Here is a 26,954-nt window from a genome sequence, read left to right as displayed (position 1 = left end):
CACTGAAGCCGTGATTCGTCCCAGTGATGTACGTCTGATGGTTTAATGAGTTTCCTGATGTTCATGTAAACATTTTGCTCCAGGAAATGTCCAGCACGTACTGACGATATCAGTAAACATACAGATGATTAAACATACACACATTTGCAAATCTGGAATTTAAACGAGTTCTGAGTCATTTATTTAAGTTATATATAAGTACAATTTTTATAAATAAAAAAAAAAAAATACACTTAAATACAGTTTTCTTTCACAAGGATCTGTATATCAGCAAGCTTCAGTAAACACTGTTTGTTGTACAAGATCACCACCAAGACCACCTCCACCATCCACAACAACAACAATGTTATAAACAGAAACTCCTCACTGTGCTACAGATGCAGGTCTGATCTTCATTGTGATGTATTTGAGACCATAATCGTAGCCTTTCCATGGTTGCCACACATTTCCGATGGCGTAATGAGTGGCATCATGTCCCCACAGGTAAATCCCGTTAGGGTTAGCACTGTGACAGTCACTGTACCAAAACCCCCCCAGGAACCTTTTAGCACAGGAATCTGGATGAGAGTCCTGGTCTTTGTCAAAGGTGGAGAAATTCTGTCCATGGCCTGGAGTCATGGCATCACCTGCAGATAGGAGAAGTTGTTACTACAGACTCTCTAATGTTTACCCTATCTGAATACTGTTAAGGTTTAGTTTCAACAACATACAAGCTAACAAACTAACACAAATATAAGACTGTCATAGTGTCGCTACTCATTTGGTTTCTCAAGTGTTGGCAGTGTTCTCCTGACTGGACAAAGAGAAACCTAGTACTGTAAACTTCCGCTTCCTCCCACTGACAATTTTAGGCTAATTGTGTCATTTATGATTATTTTTTTAAGGCAAAGGCTAAATGTAAAAAATGCTACCATAAATAGGATGAGGCAACATGACAAGATAAAATGTCTGCTGTGATAAAACAGGTCATGTTTTGCTTTTATGAAGTATCACAGTATATTTTAAGAACTTCTGATTCTGATTTGAAGAAGCTCCCACTCACCTGCACCTCCATCGATGAAGCCACTAACACTGAGTTTGTATCCGTTAGCTTCAGATTCCACAGAGAAAGCAGTGTATCGAGCGTAAACTGAGACCCCCTCAAAGTCCTGCAGGTCCACTTTCAGCTCATATTTCTGCTTCTGTGTGAGTTGGTAGAGATTCTCCAATCCTTTTGGTGAGAGTGAAAGAAAAAATATATTACTTAGACATTTAAGATGAACAGTGAGTGAACACTTAGATTTTTAAAGGGTATCAAAGGGTATAAGTTAATATGGACACATGGTGGCAGCACTGCACTGGTGGATTCATGCTAATGTGACAAGCTGCATTTTTCAATACAACAAAGAGAATAAAGAAAGTGAGTTTTGGTGAGTTTGTAGCTGCTGTAACATAAACAACAACAGGAACTTGTAATTTCAGGAAATTTCTCACCCAGCCAGTATTCTCCATTCTTGTTCCCAAACCCTTTCTTGTAGTGTTCCCATGGTCTGTAGAAATTCACAGAGCCATCCATTCTCCTCTGAAACACCTGGTGAGAAGGTAATGTTCAACACCTTAGCTGAAGCTAGTGGGTCTGATGACTTTTAACACAAAAAATGCTCTGGATTACATTAAACAAATACAATAAAAAGGAGACACACATCTAAACATACCGTCCACTTCTTGTCCTCTGTTTGACTTCCAAAACATCCCATGTCACAGTACACCTGTACAGGTGTGTCTGCTGTGGGGTAGATTGTGTACACGCCACTGAGCGTTTGTCCGTTATCATAGACATCAGAGCAGTCTGTCGGACCCAGAGACTGAGAACCAGGTGTACTTACGACCAGCAGGGGGAGCAGCAGAGTCCTGAACACTGTGAACACTGTAAACACTTTGACCTGGAAAAGTCACAGTAAAATAAAGCACATTTAGAGACACAGAACATGCGGCATGATTCCTTTATGAAGGGAAAGACAGATGATATCGAACATGGCAAAACTCCACACATAAATGGTATGTAATAATCAATATGAAGTCATTAGACCATGTACTTACAGCCATTTTATCCGTCTTCTTTTGTTCAGTTCAAACACAGAGGTTCAGGAGAAAGTATTTGTAAACTAAAGACACAACACATAAGATGCTTCCTGAATCTCTTTCCAGGTCTTCATCCTTCTGCACATTTAAATCCTTCTGCACTCTGAAACTCCACTTCACGGCATCCTTCTACGTCAGAATGAAAATTCCCGAGGGAACTATCAGCATAATATCAGTTCATGTGATCCAAAAGACTGGAACACCGTAAATTGTAAAAACATGACCATCTTGTTCAATATTTACTCTGCAGTTACAACATGTCAGCAGTGACATTACAGGATTGTGAAACAGGTTACAGGTGAAGGACCACACTCTGGAACTTAGCTTTAAATATACTGACTACTGAAACAGAACCATATACTGTACTATACCGTACCGTACCGTACCGTACCGTACTATACTATAGGTTATCCTTATAAACATTAGACTGATTCATATTCCTTTATTTATTGCTGCCCAAACCACTACTCAGTTTGGAGAAGCAGTGGCTCTATTCCCAAGTTCTCCCAGAATGCCGAGTTCCTCACTGTATTATGGAGAGTAAGCCCCTGAGGAGGAACCTCATTTCTGCCATGTGTGCTCATGATCATAAATCTCGCTCTCACACGTTCATGTTCCTTCAGCTGTCAATAAGAATCTAAGGTCCATAATGTTCTCCACCAGAGGCTTGGGCTCTCTTCTCACCTGACGGTTCATACTGGAATGTGAAGTGCACATTTGTTTCTTTCTGATTAGAAAATATTATTAGAAAATAATTTTATATAATTTCTTTTCTGGTGGTCCAATGAGATTGTAAAGACTGTCATCCAGTCACTCTGTACAAAGTGATGACTTTATTACTATTTAATGATCAGATTTTTAGACATTTCACTCATTTCTTCCTGGATGTTATCTCTGTTATAATCCATCCTTGGTTATACTGGTTTGTCACTGCATTGTGTTACTTTCCCACATTTATCAACATCTGTATTATTGATATTTCTGACTTTTGTCTTATTACCTCTTCAGTATAGAGTTATAGCATGAATGAAGGATGTTGGTGACTCAGAGCAACAAAATACTGTTTATTTTTATATATTTTACAGTATTTTATTTCACTTTCAATAGGTCTTAGAAACTTCTGTTCTGTTCATTTACAAATCAGGAATGATTATTAAAAAATATTAATTATTAATAAACCTTTAAAACATTATTATTATTAAACATTTAAATGAACAATGATGAACTCATGCTAGAGGTCTGATCTTCATGGTGATGTATTTGAGACCATAATCATAGCCTTTCCAAGTCTGCCACACATTTCCGATGGCGTAATGAGTGGCGTCACGTCCCCACAGGTAAATCCCGTTAGGGTTGGCGTGGTGACACTGACTGTACCAAAAACCTCCAAGGTAGGACTTCGCACAGTTTCCTGCTTCATGCGAATCCTGGTCTTTATCAAAGGTGGAAAATTTCTGTCCGTTGTTTGTAGCCATAGAATCACCTACAGAGAACAGAAGACACTCTTTTATTTTATCTACATTATTTACCTTGTTATTTCACTTCACTGTTCATCTTACCTGCACCTCCATTAATGAAACCACTAAGATGGAGTTTGTAGCCATCAGCCTCAGATTCTACAGAGAAAGAAGAATACCGAGCATAAACCGACACTCTGTCAAAGTCCTGCAGGTCCACCTTCAGCTCGTATTTCCTCTTACGTGTGAGTTGGAAGAGATTTTCTAATCCTGGGAGTAAAAAGAGACATAATACAGTATACTGAAATGTATTTACAGTATGAAAGGTCTGACTGAAGTGCAAAACTATATAAGAAAAGAAAGGAAGAAAGAAAGAAAGAAAGAAAGAATTATGTCATGGATTAAATTCACAAAGTTTCACAAAACTCAATGAAGTGTGTTACTCAGTGTGACCGTATGCCACCGCATCTCAGTGTTTTGTGTTTCAAACTATTCTGATACTGTAGTAAATTAAAACTAGTAACATTAGTAATTAAACTATACTAGTAATTAATATAGTTCATATAAATTCTGTTATAATTAAAATAAATGAATATGAAATAAAGGGCATTTCATTTACTAAATAAAGGAGGTATGTTAAATGTGTAGGTGAACTGTAAAAGCATGTTATTTATACTTTAACAGTCCTGAATGGTCTATAGTTAAAACTCTGTATCTTTGAGCAGATCTGGAATACATTTATTACTGGAGTTTATTCTGATTCCACGGGTTTTCTTCTACTTCAGTCAGATTCCTGAATCCCATGTAAGTGTTCTGTGCTGAAATTTCTCACCCAGCCAGTATTCTCCATTCTTGTTCCCAAACCCTTTCTTGTACTGTTCCCATGGTCTGTAGAAATTCACAGAGCCATCCATTCTCCTCTGAAACACCTGGTGAGAAGGTAATGTTCAACACCTTAGCTAAAGCACAGTCTCTGGTGTCTGTTTCTGTGATGTTCTGATGGTTTATCACACAAAACCAGTAGAAATATTAAATAGAAAAATTCCTGTAAAGGAGACACACATCTAAACATACCGTCCAATTCCCGTCCTCTGTTTGGCTTCCAAAACATCCCACGTCACAGTACACCTGTACAGGTGTGTCTGCTGTAGGGTAGATTGTGTACACGCCACTGAGTGTTTGTCCGTTATAATAGACATCAGAGCAGTCTGTCGGACCCAGAGACTGAGAAATGGGTGTACTAACGACCAGCAGGGGGAGCAGCAGAGTCCTGAACACTGTAAACACTGTAAACAGAGCACCCTGGGGAAAAAAGGCACAACACATTAATATGGTGCATCAGACAATGAATACTAATAACAACATCCAGCAAATTAATAATATAGTAACTAAAATAATATAGAACAGTATAAAATGATATAAAAAGCACATTCAGGACATTTAAAGTAAAAATCAAACATATTGTTAAGATTCCTTAAAAAAACAACAAACTTTATCTAAATTCGGTAATTAATTATGACTTACAACCATTTTAGACTCCTGTAACATTTCCAAGAAATCAATGCCTGGATTCTAAAGCAGAGATTTTAGATTTGACTTGAGACACCTGTAAATTACACAATTCAGAGAACACATTTTGATATTTGTTTTTTATTTTAAATTCATATTCTTCTTCCCAAAGCTGCACAATTCAGAAGAAAATCTGTAAAGTATAAATTAAGGATAAAGATAATAAAATTTACCTCTTGTGCTTCTCTCCTCTTATTTTCAGATATTCTCAGCTCGGTACTTTTAAACTCTTCTGAACTCTCAAACTCTCTTAATTATGCAATGTTTGTGTAACAGAATGGAAATTCCTGAAGGAAATCCCACTCAGTCGGTCCATGACCTTACGAAATGTTGTGCTGGATTTGTTCAAATCTTAATTTTTAATGAATTTAAACATTATTATTATTATATAAGGTTATTATTGTACCTTGAACACAGACTAGTAAATATGAACATTCTGTACTTTAGTTATGGACCAATCCACACGTTTGTTCTACTCCAGACTGTAAACATCCAGCTCACGTGATCAGATGTTACTAGGGTTGCAAAGGGGCAGAAAGTTTCCACAGGAACTCAATCTGGGGAATTTTGGAAATATTCCAAATTGGAAACTTTACAGGAATTTATGGGAATTTATGGTAGTTATTTGGAAATATAGGGAAATGTATATAAACTATATCGTATACAAACATAAATAAACATTTTGTTTGGTCATAAGCAGACATGCATGCAAGGTAATTTTAAAAATGGCATCTTGACAGATTTAATTGTAAGTAGAACTTTAATTGATTCTTTCATTGAGTAACACAAAAGCATAATAAACATTATTATGCTTATAAGAAATATAATAAACTTAATAATTGTAATAAACATATTTCCCTGTGATTGCTGTAAAATGAAAACATCCCCCACACTTGCCCTTTCTGTCCATATATGGAGGATTTCTTTTTCATTTCAGGGGGGAGTGAGTGTGTGAGGGGGGGTCATCAAACTATCTGTGCATGTGGTAACACTCCTAATTTACAGCTTATTAAGAGTTAATAAGGTAGTTATTAAGTTTAGGTATTGGGTACAATTAAGAATGTAGAATAAGGTAATGCATAATAAGGCATTAATATGTGCTTAATAAGTACTAATAAATAGCCAATATTCTATTAATATACATGCTAATAAACAACAAGTTAAATGACCCTAAAATAAAGTGTTACTGTGCATGTTATGGAAGAACACAAGCACCTGCAGGGGGTTTGGCTTCAATGGCCCTCCAGTAAGTAGTGTGCTGTGTTCAAGTGACCGAGGAACGCAGGGAACAAATTCAACTTAAATTGCATTAAAGCTTGTTGTTTTAAACAAAATTATGCTGCAAGATTTTTTTTAACTACATTTAAGTTCCTTGTTATAGGCAACTCTGCATTTTTTTTTAAAAAAATTCCCAGGTAATTTCTATATATTCCCGTTAATTCCCATTGAAAGTTTACAGCCTTGAAAATTCCAGGAATTTTGCAACCCTAGATGTTACAGGATTGTGAAACACAGTTCCAGATATCAGACTGTGCTCTATAACTGGGCTGTAAATATTCTGACCACTACAACAGTATCGGGTTCCTGTTCTGGATGTTATATTTATTAATGTTTATTTATTTCAGTTTTTACATGTAAATGTTAATTCAAATGAAAGGTTCGTCCTGTCTCTGTTTCTAACCAAAGATGATCTAATCACTGGGCCTTCATATCCCCCACACACTGACCATAGTATCATAACCACATGATACTGTCACAAATTTTCTCATCAGCCATTTGGTCATTGACAGGAAACATTGTGTAAGTGCTTAATTTATTGACGAGCCATGTCTCTTTCCAGTCCATGTATCTCAATCATTCCCATATCTGATGTTGAGGAGACTCCAGTACATCATTAAGGTGTTCAGTGGGGTTGAGTCAGAGTCAGGGCTCCGTGTCTTATACAAATGTATTTGATTTTTTGAGGGCCATTTGGAACTCTAGCTTGAGTTAGCTTCATTGATTAGTTTGGTAACCTTGTCATCTGTATCTAAAGTTCTTTTCACTTTCAGTTGTTCTTTTGGCTGCATTGGGGTTGCCACAGCATGTAGTCTGCTTATTTGATTTGACACAGGATTTAAACTAGATGTACTTCCCTCCCATTTTACCATTGCTGGGGACTGGCACTAAGAGCTAGCACTTCATTGGCTATAATTCATACTATAATCTTAAACTGTTATTATCCTACAACTTTAAGAAACAGACACAGATCCAGAAAGAAGAATTTTATTCAGTGAAATTATATGGTTAAAAAAACACAGTGACAATATGAAAAAGACAGACGACAAGACAGATGACAAGACAGCATTCTATCAACACTGTAATGTGTCACAGAGTCTAAGACACAGGTCTGATCTTCATGGTGATGGACTTGAGTCCATAATCGAAGCCTTTCCAATGGTACCAAACATTTCCAATGGCAAAAAGAGTCCCATCTTTTCCCCACAGATAAACCCCATTAGGGTTCGCATGATGGCAATTGTTGTACCAAAATGCCCCAAGGTAGGTTTTAGCACAGTTTTGCTGTGGAATGGAATCCTGGTCTTTATCAAAGGTAGAGAACTTCTGCTCGTTGCTTAACGCCAGAGAATCACCTGTGGATAAGAAGAACAGTGAGTCGGAGTTGGAAAGATCAGAGTAACGAGTTGAACGTCACGTAATGATCACCAGAAAAGAGCTGTAGTTACGAGTTGGATTTTCTGTGAGCTCATAGTTACGACTTTCCAGTATACGATGACACAGTAAGACACCAATATGGACAATTAAAAAGCCCTAAGAAAGTGTCTCAGAAATGAATATTCTAATTACATGGAGGTAATTGTGAGGGTTATAGAGGATGGAACACATGTTTCAGCACAGAGAACATGGTGTCTATAATTATGACCATAGTCATGTCGTTCTCACCTGCACCTCCGTTGGTAAAGCCACTAACGTGGAGCTTGTAGCCATCAGCCTCAGATTCTACAGAGAAATACGAATAGCGAGCGTAAACTGAAACTCCATCAAAGTCCTGCAGGTCCACCCTCAGCTCATACTTTCTGTTCCGTGTGAGTTGGTAGAGATTCTCCAATCCTGCAAGGATGTGACATTATACACAGGACATAAGAAACACAACTGTTTAATGAATTGTAGGAAATTTATTGAGTTTTAAGAATAAAAATGGCTGATGTCAAGGTCCAAGTAAAATACTACACCATAAAGACATTTTATCAGTTAAATGTATCATATACTGTATATTTATGCTGTGTATTAACATTAATTGTAGTCCATAGATAACAAAAATGGAATCATCTGCTCAATGAACCATAAGGAATAAGCATTTAACTACGATTAATCAGACAGCAGTAAATAATTTATTTTCAAAAATGTACTGAGTTTGTTTTTGCACTTATAGTATTAATTTTATTTATTACATATTTGAGTTTAGAGCACAGTGAATCTATTCATTAACCTATAACTGCTGTTATTCTCACCCAGCCAGTATTCTCCCAACTTGTCCCCAAATCCTTTCTTGTACTGTTCCCATGGTCTGTAGAAATTTACAGTGCCGTCCATTCTTCTCTGAAACACCTGGTATAAAGGTCATGTCCAACATTTTAGCTGAAGCAAAGGCAGTATTAAGACTCTTTAAAAATTAATGAGCGTAATAAAATTTGTCAGGAACATACCGTCCACTTCCCATATTCTGCTGTGCTTCCAAAATATCCCATGTCACAGTACACCTGTACAGGTGTGTCTGCTGTAGGGTAGATTGTGTACACGCCACTGAGTGTTTGTCCGTTATCATAGACATCAGAGCAGTCTGTCGGACCCAGAGACTGAGAAATAGGTGTACTAACGACCAGCAGGGGGAGCAGCAGAGTCCTGAACACTGTAAACACTGTAAACAGAGCACCCTGGGGAAAAAAGGCACAACACATTAATATGGTGCATCAGACAATGAATACTAATAACAACATCCAGCAAATTTTAAACTGAAATTATATAGAACAGTATAAAATGATATAAAAAGCACATTCAGGTAACTCACACTGCTATGACTTCCAATCATTTCAGCCTACTTCTTTTTTTCCACCAAAAACAAAAACAATTCTGAAGCTGATGGTCAACTTTCAGACCTAGAAACTGAATTAAAGAATAATTTCAGAAGAACTTTAATATCTGTTCAATATAAAGAAGTATATATTTGTAAGCAGGGAATCTTTGTGGTTCAAGGATACATCATACCTGCAGTGTTCCTTCTGATCCTCTGGTCATCCTCTGGCTTTTGTTACCCTGCTGGACCTCAGAAACTCCTCCCAACTTAAGAGTGTGGAAATTCCTGAATAGATTCCCGTAACAGGCCACGACGTCACCGGCCGCTTGGAGATTTTTGAGTTCTCCATGTTTTTGTTCTGAGACAGTCAGATAATCCTGTACATTTTCATTGGATCCTGATTTTGAGCTGTTAGATAAAGCTATAATAAATCATGATATGTCTAAAAAAAATAAGAAAAAGATGACATACACTCAGTTTTCTGGAAATTTGCTCAATGTTACTCTGTGATTGTGACACTCCTTATGAGAGAACAGCATGTTCTATAAACACAAAATCATCACAAAACCGGGAAACAAAACACATCAGAATCCAACTTTACCCCAGTTATCACTGCCATAAATTCTACTGCCCTCCACTCCGTCCACCGCTAATCCGGGACTCATCAGAACTCTTGTTCTCGCAGTCTCCCAGCTACAGAAGAAAACTTTTACTTTGTCCCCTATAAATTACATCCCAGTTCTTTCCTTAACATATTACAGCAGGTTAGGTATCTGGGGTCAGAGGTCAGATAAGAAACAGACTCCTGGAACAAACAGCGTTGTTCAAAGGCCCAACACTGGTGGTGGTATGGTAGTGCTGGGGCTTGAACACCAACCTTCTGAGCAGTAAGTCAGAGCTTTAACCACTGAGATGAAAGAGCAAACGTTGAACCAGTAAATGTAGATGTCAGTGATTGTTTTACAAGTAATCATACAGATAGTGGCCTTTCATCTAGTCTAATGTTATTATTAGTGTCTGCTGTGCACATCGCTGTAAATGAGCAGCTTCTGTAATAACTGAGAAGATTAATTTGCAGTCAACATTTACATAAACCAACACCTTCAAGACCCAGCTACCTTGATCACTGGACCCCCTACAGCTCGTGTATCGTCCAAACCGCTCCACAGATGATGCCATTGCCACAGCCCTCCACTTAGCCCTCACCCACCTGGACAATAAAGACACTTATGTACGAATGCTGTTCATAGACTTTGGTTCAACATTCAACACAATCATCCTTCAGCACCTGACTGAGAAGCTGAGCCTGCTGGGACTAAACACCTCCCTCTGCAACTGGATCCTGGACGTCCTGACTGGGAGACCTCAGTCAGTCCGGATTGGGAACAGCATCTCCAGCACCACCACACTGAACACTGGAGCCCCTCAGGGCTGCATGCTCAGACCACTGCTGTTCACCTTGCTGACTCATGACTGTGCAGCAATGCACAGATCGAATCATATCATCAAGTTCGCTGATGGCATGACTGTGGTGGGTCTCATCAACAAGAACGACGAATCAGCATACAGGGAGGAGGTGCAACAACTAACTGCCTGGTGTAGAGCCAACAACCTGTCTCTGAATGTGGATAAAACTAAAGAGATGGTTGTTGACTTCAGGAGAGCACAGAGCGACCAATCTCCGCTGAACATCTACAGATCATCTGTAGAGATCGTCAAGAGCACCAAATTTCTTGGTGTTCATCTAGCGGAGAACCTCACCTGGTCACTCAACACCAGCGCCATCACCAAAAAAGCCCAGCAGCATCTCTACTTCCTACAAAGGCTGAGAAAGGCACATCTCCCTTCCCCCCATCCTGACCATGTTCTACAGAGGGACCATTGAGCACATTCTGAGGAGCTGCATCACTGTCTGTTTTGGGATCTCGGATCGCAAGACCCTGCAGCGGATAGTGAGGACAGCGGAGAAGATCATTGGAGTCTCTCTTCCCTCTATCACAGACACTTACACCACACGCTGCATCCGCAAAGACAACAGCATTATGGATGACCCCACACACCCCTCACACACACTCTTCACCCTCCTGCCATCTGGAAAAAGGTACCAAAGCATTCGGGCCCTCACGACCAGACTGTGTAACAGTTTCTTCCCACAAGCCATCAGACTTCTCAATAACTGAACTGTACTGTACTGAGCACAAATATCAGCATTCAGAGAGAGAGAGAGAGAGTCGGGGGAGAACCCAAACGCAGGCCATTGTTCAAAAGAGAGCTTTAATGAGTTAAGTAATTCAGTAGGAAACATTAGCAGGCAAAGGTGTTCACTCAAACCTCATGCATAGACAACTGTAAGGAGGTGACACATGAGCACAGGAGCAGGAAATAATAGTAATCCAATCACAGGGGAAAAAAATAGAATCCAAACAGGGAGAAAATAAATACTCCACTGGAACGGAAGAGAGAAAAGTTTGTACAAATCCGAATCCTAAAAATAAACTCCAACTGGCAGGAAAACACCGGAGCACAAAAAACTGGGAAAAAGGCAGGCAGCATAGAGCAGCAACTCTCTTAAGAAAACAAAAAGGGGAAAAAGTAAATCCAACCTGGCAACCACACTCGGAGCCAACAGCAGTGAGAATACTGGCAAACTTCAGACAGGAGGCAACAGGAGGACCCACAGACTGCGACGTACTGAAGAGAGATCATCTGGCAAAAGTCCAGCATGAACGGCGCGCTTAAATAGTGCTGCCGAGTATAAAAGTCTTTCGACTAGGGAATGACGTCACAAGTGTGAACGAAGGAGTACGCTGACAACAACATACACACACACATCATCTGTATGGACTGTACAGACCCACACAAAACACACACACTGACACATCAAACTGTATACATGCTGCTTACAATCCATCAAACTGTTTACATGCTGTTTTTGCACACTTTTCTGCTGTTTTGCACAAACTGTCCAACATTTCAGCCATTTTTGCACATATTGTACAATATCTCAGCCATTTCGCACATACTATATAATATTTCAGTCATTTGCTGTTTTTTTTGCACAATTCTATATATTATCTCAAGGACCTGCTGCTAAGAAACTGTGTTCATTCTAAAGTTACTGCACGAAATAGTTTGAACATTCAGTATTCACATACAGTATTAACACTGGTCGGTCAGCGCTGTTTCTGTTTACTGTTTATGGTCTTTTGTGCATTGTACTTTTCGTACTTTTTGTATTGTCTTGTAACTTTTTGTCTGCTCTGTCTATTGTCCTGCACTGTCTTTTGTCCTGCACTGTCTTTTCTGTCTTAGCACTCTTAGCTAGCACTTCATTGGCTATAGTTAGTACTATAATCTTAAACTTATTATCCTACAACTTTAAGAAACAGACACAGATCCAGAAAGAAAATTTTTATTCAGTGAAATCATATGGTTAAAAAAATACAGTGACAATATGAAAAAGACAGACAAGACAGACGACAAGACAGCATTCTATCAACACTGTAATGTGTCACAGAGTCTAAGACACAGGTCTGATCTTCATGGTGATGGACTTGAGTCCATAATCGTAGCCTTTCCAATGGTACCAAACATTTCCAATGGCAAAAAGAGTCCCATCTTTTCCCCACAGATAAACCCCATTAGGGTTCGCATGATGGCAATTGTTGTACCAAAATGCCCCAAGGTAGGTTTTAGCACAGTTTCCCGCCGCATTGGAATCCTGGTCTTTATCAAAGGTAGAGAACTTCTGCCCGTTGCTTAACGCCAGAGAATCACCTGTGGATAAGAAGTACAGTGAGTCGGAGTTGGAAAGATCAGAGTAACGAGTTGAACGTCACGTAATGATCACCAGAAAAGAGCTGTAGTTACGAGTTGGATTTTCTGTGAGCTCGTAATTACGACTTTCCAGTAAATGATGACACATTAAGACACCAATATGGACAATTAAATAGCCCTAAGAAAGTGTGTCAGAAATTAATATTCTAATTACATGGAGGTAATTGTGAGGGTTATAGAGGATGGAACACATGTTTCAGCACAGAGAACATGGTGTCTATAATTATGACCATAGTCATGTCGTTCTCACCTGCACCTTCGTTGGTAAAGCCGCTAACGTGGAGCTTGTAGCCATCAGCCTCAGATTCTACAGAGAAATACGAATAGCGAGCGTAAACTGAAACTCCATCAAAGTCCTGCAGGTCCACCCTCAGCTCATACTTTCTGTTCCGTGTGAGTTGGTCCGTCCATTCTTCTCTGAAACACCTGGTATAAAGGTCATGTCCAACATTTTAGCTCAAGCAAAGGCAGTATTAAGACTCTTTAAAAATTAATGAGCGTAATTAAATTTGTCAGGAACATACCGTCCACTTCCCATATTCTGCTGTGCTTCCGAAACATCCCATGTCACAGTACACCTGTACAGGTGTGTCTGCTGTAGGGTAGATTGTGTACACGCCACTGAGCGTTTGTCCGTTATCATAGACATCAGAGCAGTCTGTCGGACCCAGAGACTGAGAAATGGGTGTACTAACGACCAGCAGGGGGAGCAGCAGAGTCCTGAACACTGTAAACACTGTAAACAGAGCACCCTGGGGAAAAAAGACACAACACAGTAATATGGTGCATCAGACACTGAATTCAAAATACAGCAAATTTTAAACTGAAATTATATAGAACAGTATAAAATGATATAAAAAGCACATTCAGGTAACTCACACTGCTATGACTTCCAATCATTTCAGCCTACTTCTTTTTTTCCACCAAAAACAAAAACAATTCTGAAGCTGATGGTCAACTTTCAGACCTAGAAACTGAATTAAAGAATAATTTCAGAAGAACTTTAATATCTGTTCAATATAAAGAAGTATATATTTGTAAGCAGGGAATCTTTGTGGTTCAAGGATACATCATACCTGCAGTGTTCCTTCTGATCCTCTGGTCATCCTCTGGCTTTTGTTACCCTGCTGGACCTCAGAAACTCCTCCCAACTTAAGTGTGTGGAAATTCCTGAATTGATTCCCGTAACAGGCCACGATGTCACCGGCTGCTTGGAGATTTTGACGGTTCTCAGATTTCTCCATGTTTTTGTTCTGAGACAGTCAGATAATCCTGTACATTTTCATTGGATCCTGATTTTGAGCTGTTAGATAAAGCTATAATAAATCATTATAGGTATAAAAAAAAATAAGAAAAACATGACATACACTCAGTTTTCTGAAAATTTGCTCAATGTTACTCTGTGATTGTGACACTCCTTATGAGAGAACAGCATGTTCTATAAACACAAAATCATCACAAAACCGGGAAACAAAACACATCAGAATCCAACTTTACCCCAGTTATCACTGCCATAAATTCTACTGCCCTCCACCAGTCCGTCCACCGCTAATCAAGGACTCACACTTTGTCCCCTATAAATTACTTCCCAGTGAAATTCTTTCCTTAACATATTACAGCAGGTTAGGCATCTGGGGTCAGAGGTCAGATAAGAAACAGACTCCTGGAACAAACAGCGTTGTTCAAAGGCCCAACACTGGTGGTGGTTTGGTGGTGCTGGGGCTTGAACACCAACCTTCTGAGCAGTAAGTCAGAGCTGTAACCACTAAGATGAAAGAGCAAAGGTTGAACCAGTTGATATAATAATGAACCAGTTAATGTAGATGTCACCAGTGATTGTTTTACAAGTAATCATACAGATAGTGGCCTTTCATTTCAGTAAAAATAATCTGAACTCTAACAGTCTAGCTCAGGGGTCGGCAACCTTAAACACTCAAAGAGCCATTTGGACCCGTTTACCACTGAAAAAAAAACACAGGGAGCCACAAAACCCTTTTGACATCTAAAATGAAGATAACACTGCATATATCGTTTTTTACCTTTATGGAAAGTATAGAAAAAGACTGTAGTGTGTTGCATTTATGAAATCAATGACCTGCTACATTCATTCATTTTCTACCGCTTATCCGAACTACCTCGGGTCACGGGGAGCCTGTGCCTATCTCAGGCGTCATCGGGCATCAAGGCAGGATACACCCTGGACGGAGTGCCAACCCATCGCAGGGCACACACACACACTCTCATTCACTCACACACTACGGACAATTTTCCAGAGATGCCAATCAACCTACCATGCATGTCTTTGGACCGGGGGAGGAAACCGGAGTACCCTGACCTGCTACAGAGTAAACGAAATTTTATTTCTGCAAGCAAACAAAAATTTTTTAGCATGTAGTTTAACTTCCAGACTGCATCCACTTCTTGAAATAATTTTTGCTCAGATCAACCTTCCGCAACAGTTCCGAAACCGCTTTATTTCTCTCATCTCCATCTGGATATTTTTCAGCAAAGGCTGTGTGTTTATTGTGGAAATGCCTAACATTTGACTTTTTGTTGTTCGCGAATTTTTCACCAAATTTTAAGCACACTGGGAATCCGCTCTCATCAGCAGAAAAGCAAATGAATCCGTCCACGTCTCATTAAACATTCTGTTTTCTTCATAAACTTTTTTTTTTCTTGCATTTATCCACGTTTGCCTACCTGGGGCTGAAAAGCTTGATCTGAATCGAATGGAATTTTCAATTTCGCAAGTCTGCAGTTATGACGCATATTTTCAGCGACAAACAAACTAAACACGGTTTATTTTAATGTTACAAGAGCATCATAATCTTAGAATTACATTTTTTTTTTAAAAAGTAACTAAAATAAAATAGATTTAAATAGTTATTTTCCAAATCTACTGGGAGCCACAGCAGAAGGATGAAAGAGCCATGTCTAGACTAATGTTATCATTAGCGCAGTGTCTGATGCGCACAGCGCTGTAAATGAGCCGCTACTATAGTAACTGAGAACATTAAATATACAGTTAACATTTACATAAACCAACACCTTCTGACCAATCACGGCCCAGGGTTTAACAGATCTGTGAGAAACACAGTACACAGAACAGCACACACACTGAAGTGATCTGAAACGTCTCCACATTTTTCTTAATAAAGCAGTTTAAATGTTAGCTAAGAGCGACATTCTTTTTTCATGTTAATGAACACATCCAGTTAGAGGAAGTGATGATGGTGTGTCATGTTTCAAGCAGGAACATCAGATGATTCTTTTGAGGAGCACAAACCCATGTAGATACACTAAGGCTCATACGTCTGACCTCTAAATAAGAAAGTGTTCAGTCAGAAAACTGTTCAGCTAATAAAGAGTTCATTACTGTTTTATCGTCATCATCACACTCAAAAACAAACCTGGATTTATCATGAGATCTTATTTATTGGTCATTATCCATCTCTGCAGGTTAGACACCGTGTCCAGGACACATCATGATGAAATAATAAGAGAGCAGGAACAACAATCAGGGGCTCAGATGAAGTCTGAAACCTGCCATGTTCAGTGGTCACTTTCATTTTTAATACAGACGCTTTATTGTAAACAACCTAAAAGTGACTGTGTGTAATCTGAGGGGAAAAGCGTGTGTGTTCGTGTGTGTGTGTGTTAGATTAAAGTCCATAGACTTTTATTTGAAGTGGAATAAGAGAAGAAGAGAGGAATGAAGGGATGAGAGTTATCCTGTACGTAGGATGATGTGAACCCCGGAGTCGGTAAACACTGGACCGCTCATGTCTCCGATCTTCAGCGCAAACGAGGCTTCTTCAAACGGCTTCTGCATCTGACCTGTCACACACACACACACACACACACACACACACACACACACAAAATGAATCATTATACGTATTGCATGTTTTTTTAATAAGGATCGTTTAATAAGTGCATAAGTTTACACCCCTATATTTTTGAATTATGAACGTAATGTAGTGTGAGAATAAAACTTCTAAACATTTATCATAATCTCTATTTCATCTCAAGATTGATGTGTGTGTGTGTGTGTGTGTGTGTGTGTCATTACCCCTGCCGAACATGCCCAGGTCTCCCCCGTTGCGTGCTGAGCTGCAGTCACTGAACTTAGATGCCAACGTCTCAAAGTCCTCCTCTCCGGACTTTATCTGATCTATATACCCTACACACACACACACACACACACACACACACAGGTTAACACACACAAACACAACAATCTGTGGTAACATTAATATTCATCAGTCCTTCATTAATATTCATCACATCCTCACTGTGTATGAGCTCCAGAGCTTCCTCTTTGGTGCGTGTGATGTTCTCCTCTCTCCATGATGACGGTCTGCGTGATTGGTTGTGTTTGACCAGCAGGTGAGAGCAGCGCACCTTGTCCACCGCCGCCCCCCCGCCACCACCTCCACACGGCCGCTCCCACTGACTCGCGTTCGTACTGTGGTTAAAGTAGTAAACCCTGCCTGCAAAAGGGAAAAGACTTCTTAGACATCAGTTTAGCAGATTTAAGCAGAAACTCCACCCACACACCCCATCACACCCCACCCTGCTACAGTTTATCTGTTCATCACATCTCTGGGAGATTTGAGTAGTTCTACAGCACCTCAGACTGTCCTGAACATCTGACCTCTCTGTGTGACGACATGTCCACCTGCAGCACCTGCACTGCACACCTGACCTTCACTCTCCTCATTCAACAGCTGCTTCTTTCCTTCTGTCCTCAGCTCTACTGTACTGTCCGTCACCTGGGTGATGTTTCTCAGCCTCAATGTCCTCCTGCTCTGGAGGCTCTCCTGCTCTGGAGGCTCTCCTGCTCTGGAGGCTCTCCTGCTCTGGAGGCTCTCCTGCTCTGGAGGATCTCCTGCTCTGGAGGCTCTCCTGCTCTGGAGGCTCTCCTGCTCTGGAGGCTCTCCTGCTCTGGAGGCTCTCCTGCTCTGGAAGATCTCCTGCTCTGGAAGATCTCCTGCTCTGGAAGATCTCCTGCTCTGGAGGATCTCCTGCTCTGGAGGATCTCCTGCTCTGGAGGATCTCCTGCTCTGGAGGATCTCCTGCTGCAGACATCCTCAGAGCAGATGCTGAGGCTTAACAGTGTTGTGGTTTGTTAGAGTTACTGCTCTCTAATTCCTTCACATTCTTGTCTCCAGTTCCCTGATGTTCTCCTGGTGACTTTCACCAAACTGCTGAAACCTGGTCTACAGAAAGACAGGAGGAGACACAGGGATGGAGCCTCAAGCCCCAAACCTCCTCCCAGTGTGGGTTCAGTGATCCGATTACAACACACAGGAAAAATCATGGAACAAAAAGAAAAAACAGACTCACAGGATGGAGTGAGAGATGAAAAGAAAGACAGAAGTGTCATATAAGTGCGACACAGACACAAGCATCATCAGCTGGAGTTAGCAGGCTAACTGTAGCTCGATGTCTCACCATTTTATCCTCCATTAACAATAAAATAATCTACAGTTCAGACACCAAACAAACGTTTAGAAAAATAAATTAATAAAAATGAAGAGAGTTAAAAGGAAACTTTACTGACAGTTAGCTGTAAAACACTGCAGTGGCTAGTTAGCTTAGCTTAGCATCACTGTTAGCTGTGCGGGTTTTTATTCCTGCGCACAAACCTACAAACACCTCAGTAATGTTTTTACCTCCATGTTAAACTCACCTGAGCTCCGACTCATGCGCTTTTCCCATCCGGGCGGTAATTTATCATCGTCAGACATCTTATTTACTGTAGTTTTATGTTTCTAACCCAGGCTTTTGATGCTAACTGCAGCTCCACAGTCACTCCCCTCACTGTGGCGTTTATATCGCGCTGCACTTCCACATCTCGCCACCAGAGAGCGCTGGTCATATTAAAGTACGAAACTCGAGCCATATTACATGACCGTACACGCAGGTCACGGCATCCCGTCCGCCATATTGAAAAGGTCATCTGTTGTAAAGACTATGCAGGTGTAAAAGTGATGACCGTCTGTGGTGAGAAAAGACACTATATTGTTACAGACAAACATGTCTACAGTTTACCTGTTTACATCACCAATTACCCGCATGTCCTCTTTTTAACACATCTATATATCTCGATAAAAAAAAGATGCTGTTCATTTTTTCTCCTCCTTTACGCCAATTTTACGACGTTTGAAACGATTAACGACAATAAGATTAGTCCCGCCGTTTACCGTCGATATCTGTCATCCGATTGGCCCGTTTTGAAAGTCAGTCTGCGTTTCCTGAGATGTGATTGGTTTAAATATCGAAGTTGTTTTCTTTACATTGCTGCTTTACTGCAAAGCGTCTCGGAACGTGAGTGTGTTTATTTTATCGATAATTATTGTGTTTTTAGTGAAAAGTTTCAGCTTTTCTGTTCTATATAAACGTGTAATCGTGTATAGTGTTTAAACGTGTTGATTAGTGAGATGAAGGTTCCAAAGTGACGTGTAACACCGTTCTAAAACTGACACAAATGTTAATCCTGATAAACTTATATTTACACAAACTTTAGAAGAAATCAGAGTTTATCATTAAATTCCTCAACGCAGTGTTTATCTGCCTGAGATGTGTGTGTGTGTGTGTGTGTGTGTGTGTGTGTGTGTGTGTGTGTGTGTGTGTGTGTGTGTGTGTGTGTGTCTGTCTGTGGGGGGAGTGTGAGTGTGTGTATATGCGTGAGTGTGTGGGGGGAGTGTTAGGGTGTGTGTATGTGGGTGGGTGTGGGATGTGAGTGTGGGGTGAGCATGGGAGGTGTGTGTGTGTGTGTGTGTGTGTGTGTGTGTGTGTGTGTGTGTGTATATGCGTGGGTTTGTGTGGGGGGAGTGTTAGGGTGTGGGGGGAGTGTGTGTTAGGGTGTGTGGGTGTGGGGGGAGTGTGTGTTTGGGTGTGGGGGGAGTGTGTGTTAGGGTGTGTGGGTGTGGGGGGAGTGTGTGTTAGGGTGTGTGTGTGTGTGTGTGTGTGTGTGTGTGTGTGTGCTGTTACAGTAATCACTGATGACACGTTGATTATTTAGTATAAAACACATCCCTCATGTTCTGTATTGAACAACAGATGATTATTTTCTGTCTGTTTGTAATGAAATGTAACGTCCTGTGAGTCAGTTCCTGTTGTCACTTATGGCACTTATAAGGTGTTTCTGTCAGCAGTCTGTCTGTAGTCTGTCTATTCTCTCCACAGTATGGTGTATTGTATTATATTGTTGTGTGTGTGTGTGTGTGTGTGTGTGTGTGTAACAGGACAACGCTGTAGAGATGATTGAGGTTGTATGTAACGATCGACTGGGCAAAAAAGTCCGAGTCAAATGCAAGTATCCTTTAAAGTGTAACAGGGTGGAAATAAATGTAATTTACTTAAAAAGCTGGGCTGCATCCTAACTAACCATCAGTGGGAAATGAAGTGTGTGTGTGTGTGTGTGTGTGTGTGTGTGAGCCTTAACAGTGTGTGTACAGTTCTGAAGACACTATCGGGGATCTGAAGAAGCTAATCGCTGCTCAGACAGGAACCAGGTGGGACAAAATCGTCTTGAAGAAATGGTGAGAAACACAAACACATCATTAACTGCTTATTTATGCAGTTTCTCAAATCAGCCAATCGTGTAGCAGCAGTGCAGAATTTAAAACACATTATGACTGTGTTCTTATTCATGGACTTAATGATTCAGTGTTAAATCTGTTGCCTTATTTTACAGGTACACTATATTTAAGGACCACGTGTCGCTTGGTGACTGTATCCTTTTACACCCAAACATCTGGAATGTTCAGTAATGTTAGTGTTGTTTTCTGCTGCTTTGTATTAACACAGATCTGACCTGTGATCACACACATCAGTGGGTGACGGATCTATAAGGTGGAAATGTACTGAATGTAATGATCTTACTGTGATTGGTCCGTGATCGACGACGTCATCAGATAAGTCTGTGTTAGTGTCAGTGTCCATGATTTATGTTTTATTTCTTGACGGTGAAAATCAGATGAGATCCATGATGGGATGAACCTGGAGCTGTATTACCAGTAGAGACTGGAGCGCACGCGCGCACACACACACGCACGCGCGCGCACACACACACACACACACACACACACAGAATACAGCCAGGACCGCTTACATAAATACACACACACATTTCTCTACTTTAACCCATTATATAGGTGAATGTGAGTAATGTGTGTGAAGCTTCAGAATGTCTTAGAGTGGAAAATATCAGTTATTAAATTTATTTGAATTGTTCTGTTTTTTTTTTATTTGGAAATAAAAACAATATTGATATCAAATGACTGATTAAATATAGTTACTTCATACAAGCAAAAACCTGAATGTAATGAGACACGGCTAAGGGGTGTGTGTGTGTGTGTGAGAGAGATTCAGTGCTTAAGATATAAAATAAGACGTACATCCATTTTTGCCTAGAGATATGAGTTTGTAGTCAGAATTAATTGATCATACAAATAGAACAAGTTCACATTTAATTAACACAATACAAAAAATACCCAAATATACGTTTGATATCTGGTTTGATTGCAAAAATTAGAAACGGAAGTGAATCTTCTGAAGTGAAGTTTAAATAATTTTCCTTATAAATCAGTGTTTCATCCTACAACACCTTCATGTAAATATTCTGATTTCCCACATATATTATAAAGAAATGATCAGTTTGTTCTTCACTGTTCTTTAGCTTCTCTGTCCGTGTGAAGAGTTTTGAGAATCTTTCAGATCTAAACAACTCAACTTAGATATGACCAAGTTTTCAGGAGTTCTGAGATACGTGTGGATTAGAAAATACTGACTTTATCAGATACAATGAAGGGCCGCTGTAGTGTAGAAGCTCCAGCTGCAGTCAGGTCTTCCACACTGAGGTGCAGGATATGCAGCGATGGTGATTATCCTGACCAGGATGTGCAGTGCTTAAAGAATGACAGCAGCCACGTTGGGAGCAGGAGGGATCCTGGAAATGACTGTTCTCTTGGCTGAGTGTTAATCTGGTTAACTGCTTTAGTTTGGTCAGAGGAAAATCTTCCTTAACAGGGCCACGGGCGGGAACGTAGCGGTGTTGACCCCACTGAGTGTGTGTGTGTGTGTGTGTGTGTGTGTGTGTGTGTGTGAGAGAGAGAACAAGAGCAATGTTTAGATCCTCCCTTGTGCCACAACTCTGGTCACACTAACTCTCTGGCACCCCAAATCCCCCACAGCCCCCTGCTCTCCCTCCCTCTACCCCCTCCCTCCCCCCTGCAGGAGCCACACCCGATTCTACCTGTTTAACCCTTTGTCTTGGCTTGGAATGAAAACCCACATCTGCTTTTTCAAAGATTATATTTTATAGAGATTTAGTTCACTTTCACATAAACATTAAGAACACATGTAACTTAAAGCATAAATAACTCTTTAAACTCTTTAAACTCAGAATAAAGTCAAGAAACCAAGAAGCTTTTATTCTCATTTCAACCATATATGTATATGTGTGTGTGTGTATATATATATATATATCTGTTGCAGTACAGAGTGACATGAGACGGTGTTCCTCCAGGACCTTGGAGCTACATGACTACCTGCTACACATGACCTTGCACTTAATATTTCTGTGTCATTTTCTTTTTAAATTTATAAATGCAATAAAATCTAACTTAAAACTTAAAATTCACATTTCTGGGCTATATTTTATATAATATATGATTGTATTATTGGGCTAAAACTACTTAAACTAAACTCTATAACCTCCAGCAGACTGATAAAGAAGGTCAGCAGCAATAACACGGATCAGACTCCACTTCACTGATCAGACTGTTTCCATGTGGTAAAGGTTTCAGATCAATCAGGTCCAACACCAACAGGGTGAGGAACTGTTTCTGCCCTAGAGCTGCGGCATCATTCACACCCTCCTGCCCACTGCCCTCTCCACCCCCCCCCCCCCCCCTTCTCTGTTCAGGTACAAATACCCTCATGTCCCCCTCCCTCAGAATCAGTATCAGAATCAGGAACCAAATTCCTTGTGTGTGTCAACATGAACACACTTGACCAATAAACCTGATGCTGATTACTTCTGAATACTCTTTAATTATTTATAAAGATTTATATTCTTATTTATTTTTATATTCTTATTTTCTATCTGTATTCTGTCTAGGAGAGTAAGCATTCACCATTTCATTGTACATGAGTATAATGACAGTTTGATCCTGATTCATGTTTCACTTTTGGATGTTATTATTTTTTTCCTCAACATAATGTGTGAGTATGATGTGTGTGAATGATATCCTGGAGCACACTGAACATCTGTATGATCAGCAGCTGGTTCCTCTGCAGGTTTGTACATCAGATCAGCGTGAGGTCTGTGGTCATGTTGTGCTCATAATGAAGAAAGATACAGTGGGGTTTAAAACCAGGTCAAACACAGGTATATGTCATCAGTTTCCAGTCTCCGTTTTGTAAACAGAACAAGATGAAGTCAGTGTTCAATGTTAGAGGTGTAGATTTGCGCTGATAAAATAAACAAGGACCATGTGAGGCTACATGTGATTGGAGGTTTTCTTTTTATGATGTCATTGTGTAACTGTGTGAATTCAGGTAATTATAAGGTTTCAAAGTGTGTGTGTGTGTGTGTGTGTGTGTGTGTGTGTGTGTGTGATGAGAGAGACTGAAAGCCACAGTCACATCAGATACTAAATTAAGCTTTATGAAAAAATGCATGTCACAAACACTATACAATCTCTTATTCTATAAACTCATGTTTTTTTAAAAAAAAAAAAGCTAAACAAAAGCACAAAAAAAACATTCATCCAATAAATTCTCATAAAATTAAATCCATCACATGATACCTGCTTGCTGTGAAGTGACCTTAAACAAATTCAGAAGTTCTGTAAATTGAGTCAGAAATGAATGACATAAAGAGTTATATGTAAATGAACCTTTGATTCATGAATCATTTGGGAGTCAAAAACATATGATTCAGAATCATTTAATATGTAAATGAACCAGAGAATCAAAAGGAGATGATAAAAGGAAGGAGTCACAACTATGTGAATCAATGAACACACTCAGACATGTTCAAAGAATCATTTAGTGTCTAAACGATTCATGAATCTCATTCAAGCAGATAAATTTGAAGAGTCGCTTGAGGACTCGATTTTGATTATTTACGTCTTTAGACTTGTGTCACAAACACTAGCTGATTTCTCAGTATCTGGCTGTAGAGATTAAAGAGTCATTAATTGTGCAAATGACTTAATGAATAAAAATCAGCAGTAGTCCGAATGTTCCTCCTCTACGTAGTTTGCAGGAAACAGTCCAACCTGTGTACATACACACACACACACAAACACACACACAAGTTGCATTTGTCATTTATTGTTTTAATTGCTGTGTGTTTGTGTGTGTGTGTTCCTGTGTGTGTGTTCGTGTGTGTGTGTGTGTATGTGTGTTCGTGTGTGTCGTGTTTGTGTGTGTGCGTGTTCGTGTGTGCGAGTGTGTGCGAGTGTATGTGTGTTCGTGTGTGTGTGTGTGTGTGTGTGTGTTCGTGTGTGTTCGTGTGTGCGTGTGTGTGTGTGTTCGTGTGTGTTTGTGTGTGTGTGTGTGTATGTGTGTTCGTGTGTGTGTGTGTGTGTGTGTGTATGTGTGTTCGTGTGTGTGTGTGTGTGTGTGTGTGTATGTGTGTTCGTGTGTGTTCGTGTGTGCGTGTGTGTGTGTGTTCGTGTGTGTTTGTGTGTGTGTGTATGTGTGTTCGTGTGTGTGTGTGTATGTGTGTTCGTGTGTGTGTGTGTGTGTGTGTGTTCGTGTGTGTTCGTGTGTGCGTGTGTGTGTGTGTTCGTGTGTGTTTGTGTGTGTGTGTATGTGTGTTCGTGTGTGTGTGTGTGTGTGTGTATGTGTGTTCGTGTGTGTGTGTGTGTGTGTGTGTGTATGTGTGTTCGTGTGTGTTCGTGTGTGCGTGTGTGTGTGTGTTCGTGTGTGTTTGTGTGTGTGTGTGTGTGTATGTGTGTTCGTGTGTGTGTGTGTGTGTGTGTGTGTATGTGTGTTCGTGTGTGTGTGTGTGTGTGTGCGCGCGCGCGTGTATTACCCGTCCATAAACCTCTCCTTTCCACCAGCCGTTGTGTGCCTTCTTGGAGATGATCTTCACTGTGTCTCCCTCTCTGAGAGACAACTCAGTCCGATCCCGTGCTGAGAAATCGTAGCGCACTTTAGCCGTCCCAAAATATCGCTCACTCATTCCTAAACACACACACACACACACACACACACACACACACACACACACACACACACACACACACACACACTGTACATCTGGGACATTTTACCACAACACCACGAGAGGGAACAGTTCTGCTGGGCTCATCCTATTTGCTTGTTCATTTCCTGTATGTTATCTATATAAAACACATTAGGACATAATATAAAACATGTCTCTTTGTTCTCCTACAGACCTACTCTGAGATCACTGTGCCTCATGTCACATGCATTAAACTTCTCACCCTCACTAAGCGTTAATCTTTTGCACCCACATGCTGTGAGTCAGTGCTAAAAACTCCTTCACAGAGTCTTAATGAAGCTCTACTAGGTTCAGCACACAGAGCTTGCATGTTGTGATGAATCTTTTTCCCTCAATCAGTTCCTCTAACTGTCCATTCACACAGATCTCTGATCAGAGCACGCTGCAAACGTGCCATTTCTCCTACACCACCCTATGTACCTGAAAGCAGACCTGAGATTAAAAAGATGGAAGTCAGACATGTCGGTCTATCGGGCCAAGGAACAGGAACATCACAGTGTCTATGGAGTGGCGAAACTAAACATTGTCAAGCAGACTGCAAGCTAAAACCTGACCACTCGCTCCAGGCCAGAACAGAGAGCGATAACACTCAGGAGAGAAAATCACACATAAACACAACACATGTGTTTATCATCATCTTCACTGTGTGATTATTTTCCAGCACTGGATGATTCTGCAGGCTAAAGTGTAAGAAATTAAACTCATCCCACTGAAAGGTTGTGGTAAAGGTGCAGAGACTCACTGTGGCTCTCCTGCATGACTCTTTCTTCTACTTTTCAGATCATCGGATTTGAATATTTCTTTACGCTCTGTGGTGTTTGGTCTGTTCCCAGCTTCTATGAATACTCCCTGGATCAGCCTTGTGGTATTATCTAAGACATTTCAGCCTATTATCTGACATTACATTATTATTAAACCTCCAGCATATAAATCCTGACCTTGTCCAGGTCATGTATTAAAATGACTGGTATTCACTTTTAGTTACGTGTGTGTATGTGTGTGTATGTTACCTCTGGTAGGTGTGTGTGTGTATTGGGGTGAGTGTGATGACACACTCTGCTCCGGATTCTTGTAAGGAATCAGCAGACGAGTGTCCACGTCCTTAAAACACTCCTTCAGAGAGTTCTCCTGATAATAATGAACCAGTTCCTGTTAGAGAGAGAGAGTGATTCAAAGAGTCACTTGGTGTCTGAATTATTCAGTGAGTCATTGCTTAGTCAATAGTCTATACTAAGAGTCAAAGAGGAGAGATTCAAATAGTCTAAATGACCCAGTGAATCAATGATCAATCAATGATTCGGTGAATCTTTTATTTAATCCAGGCAGAGACAGTGATGGATTTGAAGAGTCACACAGTATCTAGATGAATCTTTAAATTAGTTTTTGGATTAACATCAAGAGATATAAAGAGTAATTTTGTGTGTAAAAGACACATCATTTCCTATCATTTAGTATGGAAGAGTCAGCAGGTGCCCAGTGGTTAGTCAGTGGAAACCAGAGAATAACACAGATTCTAAATGACTCAGTGACTCTTTAAATTAACCGTTAGTCTTCATCTGTAGTCAGAATGAATGAGTCGAATAATTAGTTTGCGCGGAAACTATACATAGAAACTTTAAAAGAA

At 40.2% G+C, this 26,954-nt stretch overlaps 6 protein-coding genes and 1 pseudogene across 9 annotated transcripts in view; 1 reads left to right on the top strand and 6 right to left on the bottom strand.

Annotated features, from left to right (window-relative positions):
- Positions 1-222: 222 nt before the first annotated feature.
- Positions 223-2,249, bottom strand: LOC132839273 (microfibril-associated glycoprotein 4-like). Of its 3 annotated transcripts, none has more exons than XM_060860162.1 (5): positions 2,080-2,249; positions 1,683-1,922; positions 1,474-1,570; positions 1,043-1,210; positions 223-626 (listed from the first exon to the last, which is right to left on the bottom strand). In XM_060860162.1, the coding sequence occupies exons 1-5, from the start codon at positions 2,083-2,085 to the stop codon at positions 364-366; spliced, it is 774 nt and encodes a 257-aa protein (XP_060716145.1). In that variant the 5' UTR covers positions 2,086-2,249; the 3' UTR covers positions 223-363. The 3 variants fall into 3 exon arrangements, with proteins under 3 accessions (XP_060716145.1, XP_060716147.1, XP_060716146.1); XM_060860164.1 differs by having other exon boundaries at positions 1,474-1,561; positions 1,695-1,922; XM_060860163.1 differs by having other exon boundaries at positions 1,695-1,922; positions 2,080-2,244.
- A 916-nt stretch (positions 2,250-3,165) lies between these two features.
- Positions 3,166-5,467, bottom strand: LOC132839272 (microfibril-associated glycoprotein 4-like). Of its 2 annotated transcripts, none has more exons than XM_060860160.1 (6): positions 5,321-5,467; positions 5,103-5,184; positions 4,653-4,880; positions 4,411-4,507; positions 3,681-3,848; positions 3,166-3,604 (listed from the first exon to the last, which is right to left on the bottom strand). In XM_060860160.1, the coding sequence occupies exons 2-6, from the start codon at positions 5,124-5,126 to the stop codon at positions 3,348-3,350; spliced, it is 774 nt and encodes a 257-aa protein (XP_060716143.1). In that variant the 5' UTR covers positions 5,127-5,184; positions 5,321-5,467; the 3' UTR covers positions 3,166-3,347. The 2 variants fall into 2 exon arrangements, with proteins under 2 accessions (XP_060716143.1, XP_060716144.1); XM_060860161.1 differs by having other exon boundaries at positions 4,653-4,865.
- A 1,929-nt stretch (positions 5,468-7,396) lies between these two features.
- Positions 7,397-9,456, bottom strand: LOC132839281 (microfibril-associated glycoprotein 4-like). Its single transcript, XM_060860179.1, has 6 exons — positions 9,414-9,456; positions 9,217-9,311; positions 8,855-9,082; positions 8,660-8,756; positions 8,091-8,258; positions 7,397-7,780 (listed from the first exon to the last, which is right to left on the bottom strand). The coding sequence occupies exons 2-6, from the start codon at positions 9,235-9,237 to the stop codon at positions 7,524-7,526; spliced, it is 771 nt and encodes a 256-aa protein (XP_060716162.1). The 5' UTR covers positions 9,238-9,311; positions 9,414-9,456; the 3' UTR covers positions 7,397-7,523.
- A 3,199-nt stretch (positions 9,457-12,655) lies between these two features.
- Positions 12,656-14,162, bottom strand: LOC132839282 (microfibril-associated glycoprotein 4-like; annotated as a pseudogene).
- A 2,308-nt stretch (positions 14,163-16,470) lies between these two features.
- Positions 16,471-18,911, bottom strand: pin1 (peptidylprolyl cis/trans isomerase, NIMA-interacting 1). The gene is made up of 4 exons (XM_060860778.1): positions 18,755-18,911; positions 17,355-17,552; positions 17,132-17,242; positions 16,471-16,896 (listed from the first exon to the last, which is right to left on the bottom strand). Exons 1-4 carry the CDS (start codon positions 18,810-18,812, stop codon positions 16,787-16,789), a joined length of 477 nt encoding a protein of 158 aa, XP_060716761.1. The 5' UTR covers positions 18,813-18,911; the 3' UTR covers positions 16,471-16,786.
- A 392-nt stretch (positions 18,912-19,303) lies between these two features.
- On the top strand, positions 19,304-21,347 carry ubl5 (ubiquitin like 5). Its single transcript, XM_060860779.1, has 5 exons — positions 19,304-19,392; positions 20,313-20,383; positions 20,526-20,609; positions 20,765-20,802; positions 21,047-21,347. The coding sequence occupies exons 2-5, from the start codon at positions 20,328-20,330 to the stop codon at positions 21,088-21,090; spliced, it is 222 nt and encodes a 73-aa protein (XP_060716762.1). The 5' UTR covers positions 19,304-19,392; positions 20,313-20,327; the 3' UTR covers positions 21,091-21,347.
- Positions 21,348-24,006: 2,659 nt separating this feature from the next.
- Positions 24,007-26,954, bottom strand: part of LOC132839137 (proto-oncogene vav-like) — a 23,206-nt gene continuing 20,258 nt past the window's right edge. The window contains exons 27-29 of the mRNA XM_060859944.1: positions 26,341-26,479; positions 25,118-25,269; positions 24,007-24,356 (exon numbers count right to left, since the gene is read on the bottom strand). Coding sequence (XP_060715927.1) covers positions 24,303-24,356; positions 25,118-25,269; positions 26,341-26,479 — 345 coding nt within the window. The 3' untranslated portion in view covers positions 24,007-24,302. The remainder of the gene's footprint in view (positions 24,357-25,117; positions 25,270-26,340; positions 26,480-26,954) is intronic.

The sequence above is a fragment of the Tachysurus vachellii genome, chromosome 24 (genome assembly GCF_030014155.1).
Source record: "Tachysurus vachellii isolate PV-2020 chromosome 24, HZAU_Pvac_v1, whole genome shotgun sequence".
Lineage (NCBI taxonomy): Eukaryota > Metazoa > Chordata > Actinopteri > Siluriformes > Bagridae > Tachysurus > Tachysurus vachellii.
The sequence above is the reverse complement of the archived record's forward strand: the minus strand, read 5'-3'. Positions and strand labels throughout refer to the sequence as shown.

Bases quoted from the DNA above. Each gene is read 5' to 3' on its own strand.
- LOC132839273 (XM_060860162.1), bottom strand. The intron at 1,571-1,682 runs GTGTGTCTCCTT...CCTTCTCACCAG, and splicing joins AGTGGACGGTATGTTTAGAT to GTGTTTCAGAGGAGAATGGA. The intron at 1,211-1,473 runs GTGAGAAATTTC...TCTCACCAAAAG, and splicing joins GAATGGAGAATACTGGCTGG to GATTGGAGAATCTCTACCAA.
- LOC132839272 (XM_060860160.1), bottom strand. From the start codon at position 5,126: ATGTTACAGGAGTCTAAAATGGTT. The intron at 4,508-4,652 runs GTATGTTTAGAT...CCTTCTCACCAG, and splicing joins CAGAGGACGGGAATTGGACG to GTGTTTCAGAGGAGAATGGA. The intron at 3,849-4,410 runs GTGAGAAATTTC...TTTTACTCCCAG, and splicing joins GAATGGAGAATACTGGCTGG to GATTAGAAAATCTCTTCCAA.
- LOC132839281 (XM_060860179.1), bottom strand. From the start codon at position 9,237: ATGATTGGAAGTCATAGCAGT. The intron at 8,757-8,854 runs GTATGTTCCTGA...CCTTTATACCAG, and splicing joins CAGAATATGGGAAGTGGACG to GTGTTTCAGAGAAGAATGGA. The intron at 7,781-8,090 runs GTGAGAACGACA...TCTTATCCACAG, and splicing joins CTTTACCAACGGAGGTGCAG to GTGATTCTCTGGCGTTAAGC.
- pin1 (XM_060860778.1), bottom strand. From the start codon at position 18,812: ATGTCTGACGATGATAAATTACCGCCCGGATGGGAAAAGCGCATGAGT. The intron at 17,243-17,354 runs GTGAGGATGTGA...GTGTGTGTGTAG, and splicing joins AGCTCTGGAGCTCATACACA to GGTATATAGATCAGATAAAG. The intron at 16,897-17,131 runs GTAATGACACAC...TGTGTGTGACAG, and splicing joins CCTGGGCATGTTCGGCAGGG to GTCAGATGCAGAAGCCGTTT.
- ubl5 (XM_060860779.1), top strand. From the start codon at position 20,328: ATGATTGAGGTTGTATGTAACGATCGACTGGGCAAAAAAGTCCGAGTC. The intron at 20,384-20,525 runs GTATCCTTTAAA...GTGTGTGTACAG, and splicing joins AAAGTCCGAGTCAAATGCAA to TTCTGAAGACACTATCGGGG. The intron at 20,803-21,046 runs GTATCCTTTTAC...GGTGAAAATCAG, and splicing joins CCACGTGTCGCTTGGTGACT to ATGAGATCCATGATGGGATG.